Source organism: Marmota flaviventris, chromosome 15 (genome assembly GCF_047511675.1).
Source record: "Marmota flaviventris isolate mMarFla1 chromosome 15, mMarFla1.hap1, whole genome shotgun sequence".
Lineage (NCBI taxonomy): Eukaryota > Metazoa > Chordata > Mammalia > Rodentia > Sciuridae > Marmota > Marmota flaviventris.
This window is the reverse complement of record NC_092512.1, coordinates 29927549-29953087: the sequence shown is the minus strand read 5'-3', so window position 1 is coordinate 29953087 and position 25539 is coordinate 29927549. Positions and strand designations below refer to the sequence as shown.

Here is a 25539-nt window from a genome sequence, read left to right as displayed (position 1 = left end):
AATAAAAAATACTTGAAGGATACATGAGGACCACTTCCTTCCTCTTTGATCCCAGCACCTCATTCCCCCTCCAAAACCTTCATATGGCTCTTAATGAAGCTTACTTGCTTGGAAGGAGACTCCCAAGAAGGAGGGGGCTGCCCTTTTCACATCTTTTTGACTGTAAGACAGGGCTGTGTATTAGTGAGACAATGAGAAAAGTCCCAGGTAATGGCAGAAATTTGCACTTTGAACACATGTGTTTTGTGTTGTAGGGAAAAAAAATGCTTCAGCGATGATTAGCTCATTTTCTCAAAGAACACTATTTTCACTTAAATGAACCAAAATCAAAGTTATTCAGATTAGGATTTCTTCTAGAAAATGGAGTGAACCAGTCCTTCAGAAAAATAAATAAATAAATAAATAAACAAAGAACTGTAAAAACTGGAAATACTCTTGCTGTTTGAAAAATTTAAAAAGACGCTTTAAGTAGAACTGATTTTTATCTATCACTGGAAGCTTGACAGTTTTAAAATACCTAAAGCCTTTTCTAATGGGTTTGGCACAAATAGCAATCAATGCAGGGTTTTTTGATGTTGTACAATGTTAACACATTGGAATACCTGCACAACTCACTGCACCAATATTTCCAAAACAACCAATGTGTGTTGTTATAAAGTCATGCATGGGTAAAAGATTCATTCCAAGTTGTAAAATACATGAATATAGTCTAGAATATCAATATAGTTAAGAACAAGAAGTTTAATGAAATGGTTTCAGATTTCATATTACAAATAACTTTTAAAAAAACGTGTGAAGTTTTGTTGTATTATTCAAAAAGAATATTCACAATAATCTGAAAAGGTGTTTAGATATAAACACACCAGTTTTCTAACTAAATACAGAAAAGACTTATATATGAGACTTAGGCTTTCTTCATATACTTTAATCAAAACAAATGAAAATTACGTTTAAAAGCAGATATGAAAATCCAGCAAACACAGATGTTAACCAAGCAATTAAAGAGATACAAAAACTAAAAATGCCATTCTTTTCACTAAATTGTCTTTTGAAAGTCATTCTTCACCTAAGTTTCACAAATCCAATCAATTTACTACTTAGCAATTAAGAAATATATACTATTGCTCTAATTTTTAAACTCTGTGTTTAAAACATCAATAAATATAAAACCTGAATAGATATAATCAATGCAAAGAAAATCACATTCAACAATTCTTAATAGTACTAAGGGGTTGACCAAAATATTTAAGGGCCATTGGCTATTTGAAACAGTATTCCCTAAGATAACTCTAATGTCATTCTATTTCTCCTTCCATACATCCAATAGCGCTTCAGCATATATTACTAATTTGGATCACCAAAGAGGGAGGCTTTTAAGTTAAGTATGTTCCAATAGAGGCCTATTTGCTTCATAAAGTTAGAGTATACCCACATATTCACACACTTAAAAAATACTTTTAGTTGTAGAAATAAATTTCTTTTTATGAGGTGCTAAGGATTGAACCCAATGCCTCATGCATGCTAGGCAAACGCTCTACCACTGTGCTATAACCCCAGATCTACACACACTTTTATCAACTCTGAAATAATAACCCAGAGTCCTTTCAGTGGACTCATTTAAGAACAACAAAACCCCTCAAAATTCCTTCCTTGGTTAACTGATATAATAATGCCACCTGGGGTATTCTTGAATGTAGAGAATATCCTCCAAGAAGAGTATGTCCTTATGATTTTTAATTTTTAAAATATTATAGCATTCAAGTTTTATTTTCTTTTATTTTCAATGAAATTAATAGGTTAAGACTAGTAATTTCAATATTTTTTTACCATATGGTTAATTTTATTTTCATTGCCTTTGTTGTATTTTTCTTTGCTTTTTATTAAAAATTTAAAAAGTGAGTAAGTACTAGAAGCTATGAATTAATTTGAGGGCTGGCTTTGAAATATTTCCTTTTGTAAAAATTTGATTTTAAAATCAAAATCACAATTGTATTACTAATATCTATAACAACAGGTAATGAATTAAAGTTTAATTTCATGAAAGTCAAGAGTTGTCAGCAAGTGACTCATTATAGAATTTTCAAAGTGGGTTCAAATACTTTCATCTTTCTAGTTTATATTTCCCTTAGTGCTTGAAAATGTTCTAAGAGCCAGATGAATTCAACGTTTCTTTTGGGCTAAATAATTGCAAAAAAACCACAGAAGTAGTTATACTACAAAGTGGCAGCATAGAAAGCCAATTCATATTGATTCCTATGGCTGAATTCAGGAAAACCTTTCCTTATCCTTAATCCAGCACTAGGCATCACCAACACTGGAGGCAGCTGTGACAGGATCCATGCTGAGGACAACTCTGCTCATTCAGGTCAGGCTCATCTCCCCATTCTTGACTTTCAGAATATCAATCCACTCTTAGGATAAACTTACAGGTTTTAGTCAGGAGGGAAGGAAAATACTGACTAAATTATTACTAAATATTGTCTCATTTGCATGCATGTTTGATTAAATCTCCATAGATACTGAGAAATATGTACTCAAATATTGAGTTTGAAATTCTCAAGGCATCTTTTTTCATAAGAATAGTTTGATGGCTGCATAAAGGATACAGGAAAAGGTACTTCTCAAGAACCAGGCTATAAGAGCCTACTCTCATAGTAGTAGTAAGTAAACAAGACAGCAGCTGAGACTGATTAATCACCAGATGAGAGGACCACAGAATAATCTAATAAAAGATATTAACGTATTTAAATATATATTGGTCAATATGGAGGAATGAGAGCAATGTGAAGGATGCTGATAGTGAAGGATGAAAATAAAACTTGGGAATGTTCAACCAAACGTTTAAGGTGATACACATGCAAAAATTGCATGGTCCTAGTAGCAGGAATATTCCTATTGCAATGACGGTTGTCTGTCCAGCTTAACCTGATGGTGCCAGTAAACATTCTAGTCATAAATTCTCTATTCAATTCTCTATTCTGATTCCAAGAATCTATAAAGCAACCTCTGGTTTGTTATATAGCTTCCTATGTAACAAGTCTACAAGATGAGAACATTCTGGTCAAATGCACCATATACTTAATCCTCTTAGCACTTATACTACTCATTTTAAATTACTGATGGCATTCTGGTTTATAAATCAGGTTTTTTGTTTTTAAAGCTAGATTCAAATTTGTTCCTCAGAATACTGACAAATAAATGTTCAGAGCTTACCATGTCAAGGTCAGAACAAAGAAATGCCATCCTTACAGGATTATTTTAGTAGTCTGTTGGCTTTTTTTCCCCTAAACATTTTAACCTAGCTTTTCATTTCCTCCAATGTATAGACTATTGATTTGGTTATAAACTATAACATCCAGCAAAGAGAAACATGCAAAAAAATTTTAATTTATATATTAATACTGAATTTCCCACAAATAGGACTTAAGAAAGGAACAACCACACAGGCAGAACAAGGCTGTTGTGTATACACTTGTGAATATGTATAGACAAGGCATATTTCAATGTTATAAACACCCCTCATTAGAAAACAGAAATAACCATAATGCTGTATAAATTATAATTTTCATCTCTCACCATTTATTTACACTTATAATTAAAACTTTAGAATGCAAGCAAAGTTCATACACTGTCTCCTCACTCAGTGCCATATCTGTTTTTCCTTTATTAAAAAAATTCCTATTACAGAAACATGCAAACAGTGACTAAATTATATCAATACTGAACTTAAGTTGCAATGTTAGTATGAAAAACAAACTAGACTATTAAAAGTGTTTCTATTAACCAGAATTCAGGTAAACATTTAGTATTTAATGCAGAAATCACAATATACATCTCTTAAAAAATACTCGTTTATCCACACACACACACACACACACACACACACACACACACAAATACTGGCACTTTTCCATTGTCTAAATATTTTAAAAACTGTATCAATAACTTAAATTTCTTTTAAATTCAAATTCCTGGTTGATTATGTTAACAATTTAACTGACAAGGTCAAATATTTCAATCTGAAAAATGTTCCCAAAGCAAACACTTAAGAGTACATGCTTATTAATGTAATTCAGTTTAGATCATTATATCCCATCAACCTATCCAAAACCATCAAGAGTATCATTTTACTTTCAAGACCGAAAATTATGAAAATAAATAAATAAATAAAATAGGCTGTTAACTTAATCTTCATTACACTATCTCTTTCTAATCTACAGTTTTGTAAATTAAAATGTTTTAGTGAGCTTTTTTGCTTGCAACTGAAAGACCCCACCAAAACAACCATAGAGGAAAGGTTTATTTAGGAGCTCAGTTTCAGAGGTCTCAGTCCATAAGTGGCTGGATCCATTCCTCAGTGCTCAAGGTGAGACAGAACATGCTGGTGGAAGAGTGTGGCAAAGGGAAGCAGTTCACATGTTGATCAGGTAGGAGAGAGACAGAGGCTCCGTTCTCCAGATACAAAATATATATCCCATAATCATACCCTCAATGAACCACTTCCAGCCTCCAATAACCACTCACTTAATCCCATCAGGGATTAATTCACTAATTAGGTCGAGGCTACAGCCCAATCATTTCTCCTCTAAATCTTCTTGCATTGTCTCACACATGAGCTTTTGGGGGACACCACATCTAAACCATAACAAACGTGCATTTTTAAAAACACATTAAAACCATAAATTTTGTTGTAAATGTGTTAAAATCATAATTTAACAGACAACTGTGAGAACAAAACAAAATGTAAGAAAACTAAACAGCAAAAACATGGTTTAAGAATGTTTATGTGAAATCTTGGGCTGGGTTTGTAACTCAATGGTAGCATGCTTGCCTTGCACATGTGAGGCACTGGGTTCGATCCTCAGCACCACATAAAAATAATACAAAACACACAATAAAGGTATTGTGTCCATCTACAACTAAAAATAAACAAATATTTTTTTTAAAAAGGGGTATTTACATGAAATCTGGTTAACAATGCAGTTAATATAAGTCATAACAAGAAGCAAATAAATGGGTTATATTAATTAAGTAAATGTACAAATGGGAGCTAATTTTGCCACCACACTCTATAAAGCTCAGACAATAATCCTAAAATAGGCTTAAATTTTGAAGTTAGAGATTTTAAGGTATGAAATAAATGTAAATGATCCAAAGAAGACAATCAAGCCAGTGCTAGAATCTAAAAACCTGTAACTTAATGAAGTAACATGGAGATACTTATTCTAAAGGGACACAGAAGTAAAAATTATCTTCAAATATGAGATGTTTACATAAAGCAGACTTGTTTTCTCTTGTTTCAGAAACTAATTGAGAAAGAAGGAACCAAAGTTTTATGGGCATTTGAACTTAACTGTAAGAGTAAATTTTTGAAATTTAGTAGCTAACAATGGAATAAAATGTGCATTTAGAATAATTCATAAAGCAGTGAATTTCTTTCTCTTTTTTGTGATGGTAAATGAAAATTTATTAAATTCCTCATTAAAAGAAAATATTCTGAACCTTTTATTTTAATCCTGTAATGAACCACTTATGAGAGTGACAACAAAATAAAGGCAGGCTACATAAACCCACATACACAATAGCAATATATTAGCAAACAAGCAAAACAATAAACATAAAAATCAGGCACATAGTAATTATGGAATATAAAGGATATATCAATAAAGTATATTATCCATAATGCAAAATGATCCATTGCATGCCCTGTGTGCTATCATCACATCAAACTATACAAAAAAGTCTAAGTTTTGTAAATTGAATTTTGTAACAAAATGGGATGGAATGAGGCAAAGAAGAAAGAAAAACAAATACTCACCAAAAAAGTGAATTTCTTATTGTCAACAGATTAACAAAAAGCTGGATAGGACAAAGATGATATAAAAAGGATTCTTCCCTAGGATATATGTATTTCTTTCCAATAATATAAACTAGAGCATTACTTCTAAAACTTTAATGTATAGTCATCCTTCAGTATTCACAGGAAATTGGTTCTAGGAGACCCTGAACAAACAAAAATCTACCAATTCCCCTATCTAAAATGGAGTAGTGTTCACTTACAAACTAAGCACATCCTCCCATATACTTGAAATCATCTTAAAATCACAGGTTAACACCTAATGCAATATAAGTGCTATACATGTAGCTGTTATGCTATAATCACAAGAACAAAGAATCTGTACATGTTCAGTACAGAAATATGTTCCCCCTGAATATTTTCAATCTTTGGTTGGCTGAATCACAGATGAGCAAACCCACATATATGGGTGTCCAACTGTATATATAAATTTTCTAGCACCTTGTTAAACATGTTCCAATTAGCTCTTTTTTGGTGAGTCCTGAGATTCTACATGATACCCATGCTACTGACTCAGGGACTTCAAAATAGTACTTTGAGGGGCCTACAGTACACTTTATAAAATAAAGCACTTAAGAGTTAAATGTGAGTTTTCCAATTGAAAGCAAATCTACCACACAAGGAATAAATAAATGAGGAACAAAAAAAATTTTAAAAAATATTTTTAGTTGCATATGGACACAATACCTTTATTTTATTTATTTACTTTTTATTTGGTGCTGAGGATCAAACCCAGTGCCTCACAAATAAAAGGCAAGCTCTCTAGCTACAGCCCCAGCCCTAGAACAACAAATTTAAATGTTAACACAGTGAAATAACTTACTGTGGTTGGTAAAGGAAGAGATCAATAATATTATCACGACCTTTGGGGTGATTGAAGAAAACAAACAAAGACCAGTGAATGAGCCATGTTCGCTGCTGAAGAGACTGGAGTGGAGAACTCACAGACTAAAAGAACGGGGGAGGAGGGTGAATATAAAGAAAAAAAAATTAATATAAGAGAAAAAGAGAAGAGACTAAATATTACTGATTTCAAATCTGTGATTAAAAACTGGACCCTTGTAAGGCATGTACTAGGGTCATTAATCATCAAAGTCTGACCCCATTCTTCCTCTCTGCATGATTCTCAATCTTTAAATCCCATCACACAGTTCTTACAGACAGAATCCATCATGTCCACTAAATAATACTTAGATTATAAACCACAATCACTTCAGAAAACATTTTAATATCAAGGACTAAACTAAACGTTTCCCAGTTGATTTCATTAGACATTAATTACACCTAATACACATGTCATCATATGCACAGGATATTCAATAACAGGAGGCCCTAATAAATAACAACACTGGCATAGAATGAACAGGCACAGCAGCTATAGCAATATTAAAGACTGAGTTCTTTTCTATAAGAACCAAAAGAAGTTTGATCATTACCTCCAAAGGAGATTCAGTAGAACTGGTTGGTTCACAAATTCATACTGATTTGTCAAGTCAAACAAAAGCTAATTTGAAACTTTAGTTCCCCCCACCCCATAAACTATACAGTATTCTTCCTTATCAGAAAATATCACATGTATGCATAAATCATTCTGAAAAAGTGCAACTCACATTATTATCTATGGTCTCTTTTAATCGTGTCAGGTCTTCCATAGCTGCATCCCAATTTTGCATTAAGATCTCAGAAGCCAGTTTTCCCCATAGTGAACTTAAAGCATTTCTATCTGTTGCTGGGACCTGTTTAAACAATCATAATTAATTATATTCTGACCCTCTGGAGGGAAAAAGATAATGTGAATGTCATACCCCACACAGCCACCTAGCCTACAAAAAGATGTTACCTTTTCACCTAAAACTTTAGTTATCTAAGTCCTTACTAGATCATACTACTTCAAATAACTTAATTTACTAAAAGTATTTAATCTTTAATATCCAATCTAAATCAGAAATAAAGAAAACTTTTTAAATCAGGAAATAGCAGCACTGTTTTAACACAACCCACTTGAAATAATTTACATACACAAAGTTTAGGAACCTAAGACTTTAGAAATAAAGTGAGATTCACAGAAATGTATCTAAATATCACTGATTTCAAATCTGTAATTAAAAACTGGACCACTGGAATGAAGATGTAAGAAACAAAGACTTGTGGATCTCATTCACAGTGTAATGAAAATTATGTACAAAATTTAAAAAAAAAACTCCAAATGATTATACAAATGTAAGCGGTTATATATAAAGAGAAAAAAAAAATAGTCCCACTAGTTAATAAAAATACTTACTGAAGGATTAGGTACTAAACAATAAGTTAGTTTTCCCATAATCCTAAAAAGCCCCCCCATAAGGTAGATAATTTTTATTCATGAGGGGAACGAGAGGGTCTATAATATAGATAGTAATGTAACCCAACTCAGCTGTGTAGCTTAAATAACATATGTAGAAATTATATCCCCTGATACTGAGTAAGAACTCAGTAAATGTTATTATCAAAATGATGACGAACCACACTAAGATTCCATCTCACTCCAGTCAGAATGGCAATTATCAAGAATACTAGTAAACATAAATTTAGTGAAGATGTGGGGGAACAGATACACTCATACATTGCTGGTGAGACTGCAAACTGGTGCAATCACTCTGGCAGGCAGTATGGAAATTCCTCATACTTGAAATAAAACCACCATTTGATCCAGTTATTCCACTCCTTGGTATATATCCAAATGACTTAAAATTAGCATACTAAATGATACATCAATGTTTGTAATAGTTCAATTCACAATAGCTAAGCTGTGGAACCAACCTAGGTGCTCTTCAACAGATGAATGAATAAAAATAAATGTGGTTTCTATGCACAATGGTATGTTACTCAGCTACAAAGAAGAATGAAATTATGGCTTTTGCCAATAAATGGATGTAATCAGACTATCATGCTAAGTGTAATCCAATCTCCAAAAGTCAAAAACAGAATTTTCTGATATGAAGATACTAATACACAATAAGGGAGGGGATATAAGTTCATTGGATTAGACAAAGGGGAATGAAGGGAAGTGAGAAGGGATGGGAATAGGAAATATAGTATAAGTTATATTCCATGTATGTGTAACACATCAAAATACATTCTACTGTCACCTATATATCCTGTATGTCTAAAAACAATAAATAAAAAAAATAAATTTAAAAAAATGACGAGGAAAGGGAAATGATATCATAAAACTACAGGTTAACTGAACAAAACTCTGCCCACCCTAAATTTCTTTCTTTGGTAGTACTAATTATCTCAAATGTACTAGAAAACATTTAGCAAAGTCTAAGAGCAGGCAAATTAATAGAGACTACATTTATAAATTAAATTCAAAAACACAGCCATGAAACCACTAGTTCTAATTATTATAATGAAGTATATCCACAACATAACTTGTACATGAATATTCATGACTATATTTGTTACAGGCAAAAACTGGAAGTAATCCAAATGCTCATTAACAGACAAATACATATTTAGATTTTGGTATATTCATAGAATGGAATACTACTTAGCAATAAAAAGAATCCAACTTCTCATAAATACAATAACGTGAATGAATCTCAAAAAATTGCTGTTGAAAATAAAAAGTCAGACACACACACAGACATACTATATCCTTCCACGTGATATCTGAGAACAGGCAAAACTAATCTATAGGATCATAAAGCTAGGGGTAGAGCACAACTGCAAAGAGACCACAGAAAATACTCTTAATCTTAACAGGTGACAGTTATCCACCTATACGCATTTGCAAAATTTGTTTAAATTAAGCCAAGCATGACCTATAATACCAGCTACACCAGAGTCGAATGCAAGAGAAGCACAAGTTCAAGACATGTGCAAGGATCTGGGTTAAATCCACAGGAGTGCAAAAATAAATAAATAACTACATAAATAAATGAGTAAATAATTTTAAGAAACCCACAAAAACCATTGTTCCAATTATAAAGGATTAAATGTTTAAATGTTTGATCCTTCTTAGGAAAGGAAATCTGGGAAATAAGATATTTCATCAAGTCTTAAGTTGCCATAAATTTTAAGATAGAACATTTTGTGTTTCCAAAACCAAAAACTACCAACAACTAATTTAAGTCACATTGCAATTTAAGATGTTAAAACACAAAAAACCATGTCTGAAAAATCAATATGAAATAGACATCTTTTATACTGATATTACAACAGGGTATGTCAAAGCCAAAACCTCAGTCAAGACCCTAAAAAAGCCTTCCAAAGCCACCAGTACTCAAGCTGCTGTTATTATTTTTTTTCCAGGGGGGATAGGGTCTTTGTATATGCTTTCCAGGGTAGTCTGGTCTTGAACTTGTAGGCAAGAGCTCCTTCTGCCTCAGCCTCCAGAGCAGTTGGGACTATAAGCATGCACGAGCATGCTCAGTTCTCAAGCTGTCTGAGCTTCACAGAAAATTACTTTTACGTGGAATGGTCTACATTTAACAGTGGATACACCCTCAGTGACATATATACACATATATATCTACAAAGCTCTGATCACAAAGAATTCTAGCATCTTAGAGTGATGTTTACTTCAAATACTTGCTTACTGGGTTATATTTTGAAGCCAGACCAAAGGGTACATATAGTGATGGCAGTTTTAATTAAATAGTTCAATGTTAACTTTCAAAACAAAAGCATTAAAAAGTTCCTACCAACCTTCTCCATTTCATTTCAATTAACACATTTCTCAGTGCATAAGGCAAAGAAGCTTCACAATAAAAATGGATGCATCTAAGAATTCCTTACTGTATAAAAGTCTCCAAATCCTTTTAAAATAAAGGCAGATTCTAGGGTCATACTGCTTTAATTTATACAACACTGACCTACAATAGGTCATTCAGAGAGTTAAATTCTAATCTCAGAGCATAGTTACAATGGCTCTTTCATAGCTTATGTTTCTCTAACCATAGATTTAAAAGAATAACCAACCACCAGGAAAGAATTTAGAAATGAACAAAGCTATCGCAGAAAAATTAAATAAATGAAAACAATGATGCTTTTCATCCCAAATGCAACACACAATTTTTATTTTTGATATTAAAATTTCAAATACATAGATCTATCTAAAAGCAAAAAAAAGATAATATAATCTATTCTTATTCTTATAATCTTAGCATTCTTAACCTCTGCCAATATGCCAACAGAAAGCACAAGATGATACAAAAATTTAAAAATGAGTTGCACCTAACTTCTAAGAACTAGTCAATCTCTATATATTCACTGCTCTTAATGTCAAGACATTATTTACATTAATATGTTTTTTGTGTTCAGATCACAATATTCACCACTCTACCAAAATGATATTTGAGTTCCAGCACAAGATTTGTTGGAACAATGCAAAAACTTAAAATTAAGCCAGATTTTTTTAAGACACCATTTTTTTATATTGCCATATTTTAAAAAGTAAACATAAAAATTCCCAAAATCTTAACTACCAATTGTGAAAATTTTCACACTAATTATAAAACCATACTACATAAACATAATGTTACTATTAAAATTAAAATATTACATATTCTGCAATAAAAGCTTTTTGTAGAAGTATAGTGAGTTTTTTAATCCCCAAAAGGTTCATGTGTACTACTCTGGCTCAACTCCATGTCATTACAGTTGGCTCTTCATACCAACCTGCTTTCAAGGGTGGATATGCTAGAAGAGTTTCAATATCTGGATTTCCAGAAGTTACCTTAAGTTTCCATGTCTTAGCAAAATGGCACATTCACTCACTGACCAGCAACAATAAATTTACTGTGCTGGAACTCTAACATGACACTAAATCTTCATTCTCAAAATTCAATCCCAGCATTAACAAATGATATGAATAACCAACTCTTTTCATGTACCTGTAATCATACCAGGCTTCTGATTTTACAATCCTGGTTTAAGCTGTTTACATTTTCAAAGTAATCAACTTTTGCTCTCCTAAAACCCTGGTAATATTCAAAGTAAACCTGATGGAATTTTCTGATAAATCACCACAAGTTTAGCATCACTGATTACCTTCAATGCACTTGCAGGCTAACCACAGCTAATCTGCAAATGAACAATCAAATTGTACATGGAAAGAAAAGAAAAATAATTTGTTTTAAATCAAAGTTGGGAATACACAGAACAACTTTATGTTTCGAGGGAAGGATAGTGGATAACTTTAAAAACGAAGTTTTTTTGCAAAATCTCAACATAGGAATTGTATGAATCAATAACACCAATCTGTTCCCTTCCCCACAAAAAGGGAAAATTAAATTTTATAGAAAACAATCAAAGGTAGAAGCTATAAGTCTTTTCTTTGTGAGTCTTTTCCAACTTCCAGGATTATGGAGAGAAATCACAGGCTTTTAGGTACTTGCTTACTAACTGAAAGTAAGTAACAAATTGTAATTTCTCAAATGTGAGGCTACATAAAGCCATTTCGGTTATACTAGAAGGCATTTATTAATACAATTAGCTAAACAGAAGACAGAATGAAGAAAGTCTATCTGAAGGCCTGATTTTTAACTGGCTTTACACAACTCTCCTTCCCTAACAAAAGCACTGAATCTAGGCTAGGAATTCATTAAACAGACTTCTTTGTAACAAGAAGGGTACTTTATGGTTAATAGTATTATTTAAACTTATCTATATCTCACATAATGGTGAAACCATTAATCATTGCATTCTAACAGTTGAAGGCATAGCTAAATAGAAAAAGTTACTATTAAAGCATAAAATCTTTTAAAAATACCATTAGATTTCCACAGATGTTTAAAATGTTTTAGGACTAAATATTTAATTAAAATTAAGAATTATGAATTTATTAAATAATAAACACCTAGGTTATGCCACTTACTAATATTATAATAAATCTATTACACCACAGAATTCCACTAATGCTAAAATTCACATAGCAACAAATCAGTAGTTCCTGCTTTTGGATTTCAAGGACAAGTTAATACTCCAAATTTTGAGGTCCTAATGTAAAGTTTCCTTTTTTTTTTTTGCTGTGAAAGGTTCATTTCCTCCCTTCTTTGCCAAGGACTGTTGAAACTGTGGACAGAACGAAATCTATACACGTTTTGAGGAACCAAGAAAATTCTATAAAATAGAGGACACAGAAATAAAATAAAATACTTACCAACACTCTAAAAAAGTAAAGATATTCTGCTGCTCCTGAGTAATTTCCACATTCATACTGGAATTTTGCGTACCTGTAGAGTGTATCTAAATATTCCTGCCTAAACTAGGGAAAAAAAAAAAAAAAGTAGTAGTTCTATTTGTTAATGAGATTTAAAATTCGATTCTATAAAATGTGTAGAATAAACCTCAGTTAACTAAAAACTAGCCTCCAAACCAAACCAACTTTTTAAATAATGTAAACAAAGTGGAACTGAAATCTAAAAGAATTATAAAATGGAAAATACACAAATCCACTCAAATATGTTGTATGGACGTCAGAAAGAGTATTCTGCTCCAGTGCTTTCTTTGTTATATAACTATTATAATTATAAAATATTATAAAAATGAGAGGTGAAACTTGAATGCAAGGAGCTAGGGTTGTGGCTCAGTGGTCAAGTGCTTGCCTAGCAGTGTTAGGCACTGGGTTTGATCCTCAGTACCACATAAAAATAAATAAATAAACAAACGAATAAATAAAGGAAATGTGTCCAAACAACTAAACAAATTTAAAAAAACCTTTTTTTTTGAATGCAAGGTAAAGATTATATGCAAAGCATCACACTTTGAGTTAATACAGGAGAAATGAGATTAAGAAATGGCTAGAAAAGGTTATAACATTTTTTTACTTGTGAATTTGAGAACTTAAGAAGACTCTGATGTCAAGAACCCAAAGAATTGCTTAATTCTACTACTTAAAGCATTTCTAATTCATATCTAGTTCTGTTTTCACTTACTTGTGAATCCACAAAAAAGGCACCCTGTGCCCTGTAATTCTTAGCCTGCAATTGGTACTAACAAATACTATAATATGATAATTCTGGAGTAAATTAATCAAAACTTTAAGAATCTGTTATCTAAAAGTAATTATAAACATATATTTTCCTATCAATACTACTTTTGAAAAACTAAATTTTCAAAAATATAGCTGATATATTTAATATGTAAATCTGGAAATTATGAGTAAGCCAAGATTTGAACCTATCTGCACAGCACTTGTATTTAATTAGCCTTATTAGATCATGAATACTTTGAAACATTTTTAAAAACACTTACCCCATGCTTGTCTGCCAGGTAGTCAAATAGCATCCGACCATCCCTTAATAATAAAAAGCAAAAATTATTGTAATTAACACCACAGAATACAAGCATATCCAACTTCTAAGTTATTACCTACACAAAGTTAATTTAAATATCTTAATATGAGAATTACAAACTTAAAAAATTCACTTTCAGATTCCTTTAGCTCTAATTTAAAAATTATAAATGCCGATTTACCACATCTAAAGTAAGGTCCTTAAGACATTTTAAATAAAACCAGAATATATATGTTTTTATAGTGGTTTACTTAGGTAGTAATCTACAAAGAATGATATTTGCTCTCTGAGATTACAATTTTGATGGGTAATACAGTCTTATAAAAGAGGGGCTCAAAAAATGTGCTACATAAAATAGCAAGAATTAATCCTATATATAAATGTTATCTCCCTCCTCAATCTGATATTTTTCAGAGGAACAGTGATTTGGCAAGTTTCCAAGATTAATAAATCAGGTCAAATTTATAATGCCTATGTCACATATCCTATATAATCATTATTTAAAACAAACTGCCAAATAACCCAATTTAACTTAAATCAACTTTGCATTAATTTGAGATGCTAACAAATTGGTAAAAGAAAAGTTAATGAAAAAGATATCAAGGGACAATGAACAACAGGCATAAATGCCTTTTTTATGTTCATTTTTAAAAATTAAAAAGCTGCAGGGGGGGGGGGGGGGGGACTAACCTACATTCCTAGTCCCTTTTATTTCTGAGACATGTTCTCTCTAAGTAGCCTAGGCTGGCCTCAAATTTGCAAACCTCCTATTTCAGCTTCCTGAGCTGCTGGGATTATAGGTGTAACCCAGTTAAAAAATCTGGGAGTCTAATTTTATTTCAAGATTTAATAAGGAAGGAAGATGTCATCATTAAAATTAATAAGGGTATATTATAATAGTGAATATGAAGTTTGCATGAAATTTTAACATAATAGGATTTTAAGAAAACATTTCTGTGGATCATAGTAAATAACTATGTTATCAAACTCCTTATGCCACTCAGGTATATAATCCCTGACTTACAGCTGACTTAGTATTTCTGAGAAAGTATGAAAAATAAAAGTTTATTCCTTTGAAAGATTCTACTCCTTTGAAAATAGATAGTTTATAAGTTTATTCATATTGCACATGTTAACACTTGATTATTCATCTCCCATTTTTTTCCTATTAAGCTACAAGGAAGTATTTTCCTAATATTTGGTGAACACATCTTATGTCCATCTTATTCATTTCCTAATACCATTACTTCCCAGCCTTTAAATGACTAAAGCATCCTAAATATTCTAATATACTCCAACACCTGGATTATTTTAGGCATTCCTTTGTAAGCAATTATATGTGGCTTGACAGTCTATAATTACTAATTTATTTCAAGAATATACAAGTAATTTAGTTATACTATATCTTTATAAGAAAGTTTTATCAGTGTATGTGAGTATAATATGCCATAGTATAGTATACTACAGCATGGCATAGTAATTATAACAGTATTTGCTTGTTTTCTAAAAATATGTAATTAACATATCCTCAAATCACAAATAAAAACGTGGAGCTAGTCTCTAAATATCTGGTTTGAACACATACATACAAACTAAAGCTGCAACATGTCAACACCTTTAGGAATATATTGATAGCTAAGACTTTCACAATGATATTATTTAATTTTAATAATTTTATTTTAAAATATTTCTAAAATCCAAAAGGCTTCAATTAGTGGTATGTCTTAAATCAAACTAAGGCAACATTACTTTCTTTGGAAACCAAACAATAACTCTATTTTTAGCTAAAGGGAAGTTAGTAATAAAATAATCTTATCAGCTCCACACTACCTTCTTTGAGCTGAGCATTGAGAGTAGACAGATATGAAAGAATGTAGCAAGTGATAAAATGAGTTCAGGTTTCTCTTCCACTAGGCAACCTATGTGCTTCATGAATTGCCCCAGACAGGAGTTTTGTGGTTTTTTTTTTTTTTTTTTTCCGGATGGATCTTTACTTATTTATATGTGGTGCTAAGAATCGAACTCAATACCTCACATATGCTAGGCAAGGGTTCTACCATTGAACCACAACCCCAGCCCTGAGATAGAGGGTTTTTTTAAGCAACATTTTGGTTGGGTAATTCTTTGTTAGGGAAAGAGGGTTATAGTCCTATGCTCTATAAAATGTTTAGCAGCATTCCTGGTCTCTACTTGCTTGGTGCTAGTACCATCTCTCCAGTTTTGAAAACCAAAAATGTTTCCAAATAGTACCAAATGTTGCCTGAAAAGGAGGAGAAGGGATATATGGTTACAGCATAATCAGGTGTGAATAACTGGTTAAAAAAACATTTATTAATAAGAAATACTACACCCTGAAAAATAAAAATTAATGAAAATAAACAGATGAAGCAATCATTTACATCATGAACTTTTACTATGGAATACTAAATAAAGTTTGATTTAAAATCTGTATGCATCCACACAAAAGATCACTTTTAGAATTTATACTAAGAGATTACCTGGTTGACTGCATTTGCCTTGTAGTTTCTGGATCTTCAAACATCTTCACAATTGGTTCTGTTTCTGCCTGAAGCTGCTTCAACTGTGCAACAACTGTGGTTCTTTTTTCTCTCAAAGCTAATTAAAAATGCAAAACAGTAAAGTTACGGAGTGTTAAATTACACTGCTCACCCTGAGAATGCCTAAAATATTGTCAATTTACTTAAGCTATGCACATATTTATTTACACCAGATATAGTCACATGCTGGAGACCACAGTACTTCCCAGATTCACAATTTCTTTTTTTTCTAACTCGGTAAAGGCACATAAAAGAAGGAAACCTCTTCCTCAGGAGATTTCAAGTTCAAGGCCAGCCTCAGCTCCTTTGCCAGGCTCTAAGTAAAAAGTGAGACCCTGTCTCAAATTAAACAAGAAAAAGGACTGGGGATTTAATAAGTAAAGTGCTCCTGGGTTAAATCTCCAATACCAATAAAAAAAGAAAGAAAAACAGTTTACTGTTTACAGCACAAACTAAATTTAAATAGCTAATATCATTGCAAGAAACTATATATAAATGAAAAAATGATTATTTGATTGTAATAACTTCTGCATTATACATTACAAAGTATACTATTCTACTATAGAACAGTGCTTCTTTATACACAGAAGGGGATCTATGAACAAATTTTAAGAAATGTCAATCTAAACAAAGTAAACTGTACCTCTCTACTGACAGAATTTAAATGCTATTGTACATAGAAAATGCTGCAGTATTTCCCAAACTTACAGGACCACTTTTTGAAAGAAACACCTATTACACAGAAAACAAGAGTTTAGAAACCACTATCCCAGTAGACCTCCAACATGAGTATTGGGCCTCATCCATGAATCAAATGTATGAAATATGATATGTCAAGAGCTATGTAATGTTTTGAACAACTAATAAAAAAAATTTCTAATTAAGTAGGTCTGGGGTGTGGTCCCAAATTTCTAGTTTTAAGAAATTCTCTCAGGTGAACCAATAATGCTGGTCCTTGATGACCATACTTGGAAAATACAGGCTATATCAGATGTCTCAAGATTAAAAACAAACAAAAAGCTAACTGAAAAAGTTAGCAAACAAACAAAATTGCAACATTTTCAGATAACCCTAAGGAAATAATGTGATCCATAGACACAACTTTGATAATATATAATATGAAGTGAAGGTATTTGATGACCAATTTCACATCTTTTTTCTTTTTTGGTATCAGAAATTAATCTCCTGGCACTTTACCAGGAGCCACATCCTTAGGCCTCCCCCACTTTTTGATACCAGGGAACTGAACTCAGGGGCACTCAACCACAGAGCGACAACCCAGCCCTATTTTGTGTTTTACTTAGAGACAGGGTCTCACTGAGTTGCTTAGGGCCTTGTTAAGTTGCTGAGGCTGGCTTTGAACTAATGATCCTTCTGCCTTAGCTTCTGGAGCCACTGGGATTAGAGGCCTGCACCACCAAACCCAGCCTAGTTTTTTTTCACATCTCCCAGAAAGAAAAATAACACATTTCAGAAGCCCTGTAACCTTTACATTACCTTTCACCCAGAGAACTTTAAAATCACTCAATTATTTTTGGCTAAAGCTCTTATAAATCACAAAATGACTGAGAATGCACATTCTCAGTCACAAAGTAAGTTTCAGTTTTAGTAACAAAACTCACCATGAGGAATATCATCAGAATAAAGGTTTTTGTACACGTCCATAGCAAAGTCTACCATGTTGGTGTCACTAAGTAGATCCAATTTCCCTTGTAGTAATTCTTTTTCATTATATATCTGCAAGAGAAAATTACTTTCCAATGAATACATTTAAGTTCCCCAAATAAACTCATAATATCAAGATAAGCTTACCTAGAAACATATTTCATGATACCTTTTATAAGATATTATAACTATTAATTCATCTTCTAACAAGAAAAGCAACCAATACAGAAAGCATCCTACCTATAGAGACATATCTTGCTTACTTGGAGGTAAAAAAAGCCATTCTTTTTTCTATCAAGTAACCTTTTGTCCTTTCTAGACAAGGCTAAAAACCCATACCATTTCCCCTGCAAAGCACAAAGAATTGTCTCCTATCCATATCCAGTTAATTAAGAATAAGCTCTTAAGTTTGTCACCTTCTTGGTACCCCTCACATCCACATGATGCCTACCCACCTCTCCTTAATCTTAATGTGGCCTCTCTTTTACCTCCACATATTTTCTCTCATTAAATAGTAACAGTCTTTTATAGTGCTTCCCCAAATGAAACTAGCACCATTTTGTAAGTCAACAATGTCATACTACGTTTTTAGTTTGCAAAAAGTCTTGGAAGATAACATACTCTGTAGTATAGGAACTAAATAGATACATACACAAACCTACATAAACAAGTAGTACATTAAGCAATATGCAAGTAAATCATAATATTTAGGGGGAGAGAGGCTTCAACAAAAGAAGATTTCTGTACTGAATTTAATTTTACCAAGAAAAGAAAAATTCAAAAAGATACTGAAATATTTCACTGTCCACAAGAAGGTGGTCAAATGGTATGACCACAGCTCAAACAGCTCTGAGTTCAAAACTGAACCTTCAAAACATAAAATTCACACAAAAGAGTAGATAATTCAACTGAAAAGGCTAAAAGATTGAAATAGTCACTTCACAAAAGAGGATAACCAAATGACCAATAGGTGTATAAAAATGTTCTCAAACTCATTAATTATAAAAGAAATGGATATTCAAACCAAAATAAAAATCAGAAAAACTGTAGTTAATGTAGACATAGACTAACTGGAATATTCATACTCTGCCAGCACGAGCACAACCACTTTGGAAGACTGTTTTTATCTCATAAAGTTTTTACCTCATATCTCATTTATCTCATACTTTGTGACTCAACTACTCTGCTCCTAGGGACCCAAAAGGGTGCGTATATTTAAAATGCATTTCTAAAAATATTTACAGCAGCCCTATTTACAAAAGGTGAGTCTATCAATGTCAGAATGAGTATACAGACTGGTGTATTAGTACAATGAATTAACATTCATCATTGAAAATCCTGACTGACAGAAGTTTCACACGCTTAAGTGATAAAAGCCATACAAAGCAGCACACGGTGGCAAGTGCTAATTCCAAACCAGAAAAAAACTGATCTATCATCAGAATAGGGATTACAGTTGGTAGGTGTAACAGACTAAGATCAGAAGGCAAAGTTAGGATGTTTTGCAATGTTTGACCCAATGATGGTGGTAAGACAAATGTGTTCCTTGTTCACTTGTTTAAATCTACACCTGCACAGATCAACTTCTCTCAATTCTATCACATAGGTCTATTTATTCTGTAAAGGGCAGAAAGAATATTTTAGATTGTGAGTCAAGAAGTAAAAATTGAGGACATTATGTAATTATAAGTAAAAAGCAGATCTCCATAATTTCTTTTTTCTTTCCACATTTATTTTTGGTGCATCAGAGTTGCACATAATAATGACATTTGTTGTTATATATTTGTATATGTGCAGAATAATAGAGGTCTAATGAGAATGAAATTTTTTTGAAGAAATACTTGATTTAACTGGCATATAAAATTATATGCAAATATAATTGAAAATGTTTGCAAATGTTCATCCATGCAAATGTTCATCCACTACAAAACATTCTTATTCAGCTATAAATAAAAAATAAAATAAAATAATATCATTGGCAGGAAAATGGATGGAACCTGAGAACATTATTTTTAGTAAAATTGGCCAAACTCAGAATGTCAAGGGTCGTGTCTTCTCTCATATGTGGAAACTAAGAAGAAAAAGGGAAAGAATGGTGGTGGTGGGGAATCTCATGAAAATCAAAGGAAGATCAGTAGAAGAGAGAAAAGAGATCAGGGGATAGGAGCAGAGGAGGAAGAGGGGAAAGTGCTACGGAATGATATTGGCGAGATTATATTGTGTTCATATATGAACATGTAACAACAAATCCCACCATTATATACAACTATAATGTACCAATAAAAATAATAATAATTTTAGCTTGCAGATCACACAAAAATAACAGGCAGAGGCCTGTAATTTGGTTCCTAGGATATGGTTTGCTGATCCCTAATTCCCTAGTCTATCAACTTCTTGTAAAACAACAACTTCTTAATAGATTTAAGAACCTTGCTTTTTTTTTTTTTTTTTGTCATCTCTTCCAACATCCATAATGAGAATTCTTTGAAAACTCAAGTCTTAAAGTTTCTTTATCCCACAAATTGTGACAACATCCATCTAGTTCCTCATCCCTAAGAATTCCAACTTAAACTCATCACCATTACCATCAAAACACTTTGGTGCCCCCAAAGTGTTTAAAAAAAAAAAAAGCATTTCCTCCTCCTCCTTTTTTTTTTCAGAGCGGGGGCAGGATGGGGATTGAACCCAGGGGAGCTTTACCACTGGGCTACATCCCCACCCCTTTTTATTTTAAGACAGGATCTCCCTAAGATGTGTAAGGCCTAAGTTACTAAGGTTGATATTGAACTTGAGATCTTCCTGCATCAGCCTTCTTCGCTACTCAGATTACATGTCTGCACAACGATGCCTATACTGTTTCCAGCTTTTGTGTACCTCTTTTTGGTGTCTGTCACTTTCAACCTTGGTTTGGATATCACTTTTAGCTCTTTCAAAGATTTTCTTTTTAGCACTATTATTGATTTCTTCTTTTTCTCTAATCATGTACAATTTTAATGTCAACATCTAGATCTGAAAAATTCATATATTTTCTAGGTTGTGGCTAAGGTCAAATAAATAATGTTTCAAACCTAAGCAATAATGTTATTCAATCACATTTTGTGCTTTTCTCTGATCAGTAACTCTTAATTAATCTCCAGATAATATTTATCTACAAGCCTATCCCCAAATACTTCTCTATTACTCTTAAAACCTTCCCCAGCTACTCCCACTATGACAATGACCATCATTAGTTCTATAATGTGTGATTTTTGATGTCAGTTGAGGATCCCTATACTTGTCTTCAGTCAGTTTCCTTGATCACCATTTCTAGTCTTTTCCTCTGTACTCAAAACCCTAATTCCCTGTCTCCCCTTATAGTATGGCCTAGTATCCTAAGGGAAAATATTCAGGAATACTTACTCTACCTCCAAAGTATTAAATGCTTTATATGCATTACCTCAAGTAATTTTTCTAACAATCCCATATCAACATTTTATTCATGAGAAAAGGCTTAGTGAAAAAGGGAAAGAACCTGCTTTGAAGGGCACAGAGATATTAAATCATAGAGTTAGGATCCTAACCCAGGTCCAAATTCAGTACACAGAGACCCACACACTGCACCACTTATCCTTCCACTTCAGGAGAATAAAAAAGTGAGACATAAAGATGTATTATTTAACTATTTATTAAACAGCCATTAAAAGCCAGACAATTTCATGTGCTGAGAACACAGCAGGGAATGAAATAAAGCTCCTGCTCTCTTGGAGCTTATGTTATCCAACACACGACAAATATTAGCAAATTATTTTCCTTAGTGCAATCGTGATCACTGACTCTACCCTAACTATCTAGACTTCAAGACTCAAAAGCCCCTCAAAAGTGGTTTCTGCCTACTAAAGGTAACAGAATCTCAATTTTGACAGCCCCTTTGCCAAAACTTGATCAACATTACTTTTGCATTATATTATATAATTATATTTTGTATTACTTTTGCATTATATTATAAACATACAACTTTATAGCACAGGTTAAGTTTTTTAATGGTGAGATGCCTGGCTCTAATCTTAAATTTCTCACAATTCCATGCCCCAATACTTAGTAACTGCTAAATAATCTATCTAGTCTTCCTCTTCATATATAAGAACCAACATTCTCTCCAGGGAGGAAGGTATTGGGTATAGATATGTTTCACTGTAGGACCTGACTCTATTAAAATTTATATGTACATTCCTCCCTTTCTTCTGTCTTGAAAAAATGAAAGTGTAAAGAACACAAAAAATATGAAGTTCAACTACTTTAGAACACTTCTACATGTAGTTGGTAAAGGATCTCAAAATATGGCCCATTTCTCCTCCTTGATCTTTGGTAAATTATCCTTATCTATCAAACAAAGGGAACAAGACAACAAACTCAACATTTTATTCAAGCTCTAATATGCAAGCATAAAAAGAAAGTGAAGGGAAAAATACATCCTTAAAGTTTTATATGGCAAAACATTTTTTGGACATTTGCTGAAAATGAACTTTGCTGTTTCTGAACATCAACAATCTTAATAGCTGTCTGTGTTTAGAAAAGGTTTATATAAACACCTTTTTAGTGAACCAGAATTATCTGGAAGCTTCGAGAAATTTATTGATTATGAAATAGCACCAATTTCTCAATAAACATAATTTTAACTAAGCTTAATATTTCTTTTAAACCAATCTTTCTTTTCAGTCCAGTAAAACTTTTAGGATGGAATCATGCTTTAAGATTATGTTCTGTAGCTACACATTTATTCAAGGTATCTCAAGGAGTTAAAGAAAGGTTAACAACCCATTCAAATTACTTGTAATCCATACACTTATACACTGGAAAACAATCTTTAAGTTAAAATTTGTGGTTTTGTGGAGTTTTAAAAAGTTTTTGGTCCCCGTCCGAATCTGACAACATCTGTTACGCTTCCAGGAAGTGACTACTTCAAAGATCAAGAAACAACGCAAAGAACTCACAATTTAAGTGCTAGGTATTTAAGTGTACGAAGGATTCGATATGCAATAATTCAAATCCAAACGCACGGTTCCTACAGTTCTCCAAAGAAAAACCAAAACTTCTAACAATACTGCAATTTGCTTTTAGGAGCCGGCCTGAAGCTCCAGCGTTACTACAGCAAGGCCAGGGAAACAACTTCCGAGAGACCTGACGCGAACGACCCCGGGCCCGCATCTCAAAAAGTGAAGCAAAGACCTTTCTTCCCAGAATTCTACACAGTCATCTCACTCCTTCCTACCGCCAAACTTCCCGGAGCTCATCAACTGGGACCAAGCTAAACGACTAGTAGTGGGTCGTTACTCTCCGGATGGGGGCCCAAGGGGCCGCCGCCTCACACGTGTATCAGGCCTAGGGCTACAGCCGCCGTCTTAGGGCCGTACCCGGCACCTCGCCCGCTCCCACACCTTCCTCGCGCCCACAGTCGTCTCACCTCCTTCACGGAGAGAAACTCAAGGAGCGGAAAGACCAGATGACGATCCAAAAAGTGGGCGATACGAGTAGTCAGGTCGTACTCCGCCATCTTGCCAAAGAAAAGGGGAGTGTGGTTCACTAAAACTTTATTGATAGAGCCGACAAACGAACAGACAGACGCCTACTGCGCATGTGCGCTGCTTAAACTCGATTAGACCAGGGCGTGGTATTCAGCCTGTGGAGCGCAGAACAATGGCGCATGCGCACTGGTTCTTTTTTCCTCCCGGCGACTCTGGGGGCCAGGGGGTGTGCCAGCAGCCGCCGCCGTGTCTTGTGCAGCCGAGTTTGTCTGTGCTTTCTTTCTATTTCTAGTCTACGATTTACACAGTGATCCGCAGTCTGTTCCATTAATAATTATTGAAAGCTCAAAATGATTGTTCAGGCAATGGCGATTGCATTAGAGTGCGGCAAAGAACAAGGTAATGGGGCCCCTGCTCTCCAGGAAGTTACCTGCTAAGGAGTTCCTGAACTTTCCTTTGGCAATCAGTGATATAAGCGTTTGTTAAATTGGTTGTTTTGGGTTTATAGTAATGAGCTATAAATCGGTGGGGGTGTTTGGATCGGACTGTTTAATTTGACAGACAAAACTCGCAATCAGGATGGTTAAAGAAAGTCAGATGGCAATCAGGGTGTTTAGGGAAAACAGGGCAACAGTTGAGCTGACACTTTTAGTAACAGACGGCGGTGATTAAAATTAGAATCAAGGTAAAACATTAGACTAGGAAGGACTTTGATGTGTTTCAAAAACGAAGTTGTCGTGTGTGTGTGTGTGTGTGTGTGTGTGTGTGTGGAGAAGGCCCAGGTGATGATTATGGAAAGGAACATGGACTTTCCTCACCCCCAAGTGTTCTGACATCTCCATTGCTTACCTTCACATTTCCAGGCCTTTTCATTTTGTAGTGCCTGGTATGTGTGTGGGGGCAGGGGCAGGGGTCGTCTTGAACCTCTTCTCTTATCTACAGCAGTGCCCTATGGGATAACGTTCAATCTAATGGCTTCACATGCAGTCTACACACTTATAATTCCCAAATTACAGCCCAAACACGGACTATTAGTTAATCCCAGACTCACATATACCCAACATTTCAACATGAACACATCTCATACCTAACTCCCCCAGGTAGCCACCAAAACCTATTCCTGCATTCTTCAACTCAGTGAATACTAATTCCATTCATCCAATTGCTGACCCCCAAACCTTGGAGTCATCCTTGGCTTTTTCTCTTACACTGTAAATCCAATCCACCAACAAATCCTTTAGTTCTAACCTTTAGGGCACATCCAGATCCAATCAATTCACATAATCTACCAAGTTATCCCTAGTCCAAACTATTGTCTCTCACTTTAATTTTTGGAGTAACTTCTTCACTAACCACTTTGTTTCCCCTCTTTATAGTCATCTGGAAGAGAAGAATATGTACATTTATGACAAACAGAAGATAAATCTATTCTGGACTGGAAATAAATGTTTCAAGATAATTCTCTTTGATATCATCCATTTTAATGCTGTTGCTGCCATGGTTTCATAAGTGATTGTCAGGTGGTATAACACAAGATTTTGAAGAGAAACTGCCTTTAAAGTCTACTTCCAGGCACACCAGTTTTTACCCCATAAGACCAGCAGGTGCCTCAATCTGGGTCCCAGGTGACTTGGAGCCAGAGCTATGTCTCCACCCTTTGCTGTGTTCTTCAAACA

At 33.6% G+C, this 25539-nt stretch overlaps 1 protein-coding gene and 1 long non-coding RNA gene across 2 annotated transcripts in view; one reads left to right on the top strand and one right to left on the bottom strand.

The window, feature by feature from the left end:
- Positions 1 to 23923, bottom strand: part of Eif3e (eukaryotic translation initiation factor 3 subunit E) — a 48753-nt gene extending 24830 nt beyond the window's left edge. The window contains exons 1-7 of the mRNA XM_027949273.2: positions 23803 to 23923; positions 18320 to 18434; positions 16638 to 16755; positions 14099 to 14141; positions 13005 to 13109; positions 7468 to 7593; positions 6681 to 6805 (exon numbers count right to left, since the gene is read on the bottom strand). Of these exons, the coding sequence (XP_027805074.1) occupies positions 6681 to 6805; positions 7468 to 7593; positions 13005 to 13109; positions 14099 to 14141; positions 16638 to 16755; positions 18320 to 18434; positions 23803 to 23892 (722 nt within the window). The 5' untranslated portion in view covers positions 23893 to 23923. The remainder of the gene's footprint in view (positions 1 to 6680; positions 6806 to 7467; positions 7594 to 13004; positions 13110 to 14098; positions 14142 to 16637; positions 16756 to 18319; positions 18435 to 23802) is intronic.
- A 112-nt stretch (positions 23924 to 24035) lies between these two features.
- LOC139702081 (uncharacterized) lies at positions 24036 to 25322 on the top strand. The gene is made up of 2 exons (XR_011704668.1): positions 24036 to 24262; positions 25240 to 25322. It is a non-coding gene; the product is annotated as an uncharacterized lncRNA (long non-coding RNA).
- The last annotated feature ends 217 nt before the right edge of the window (positions 25323 to 25539 follow it).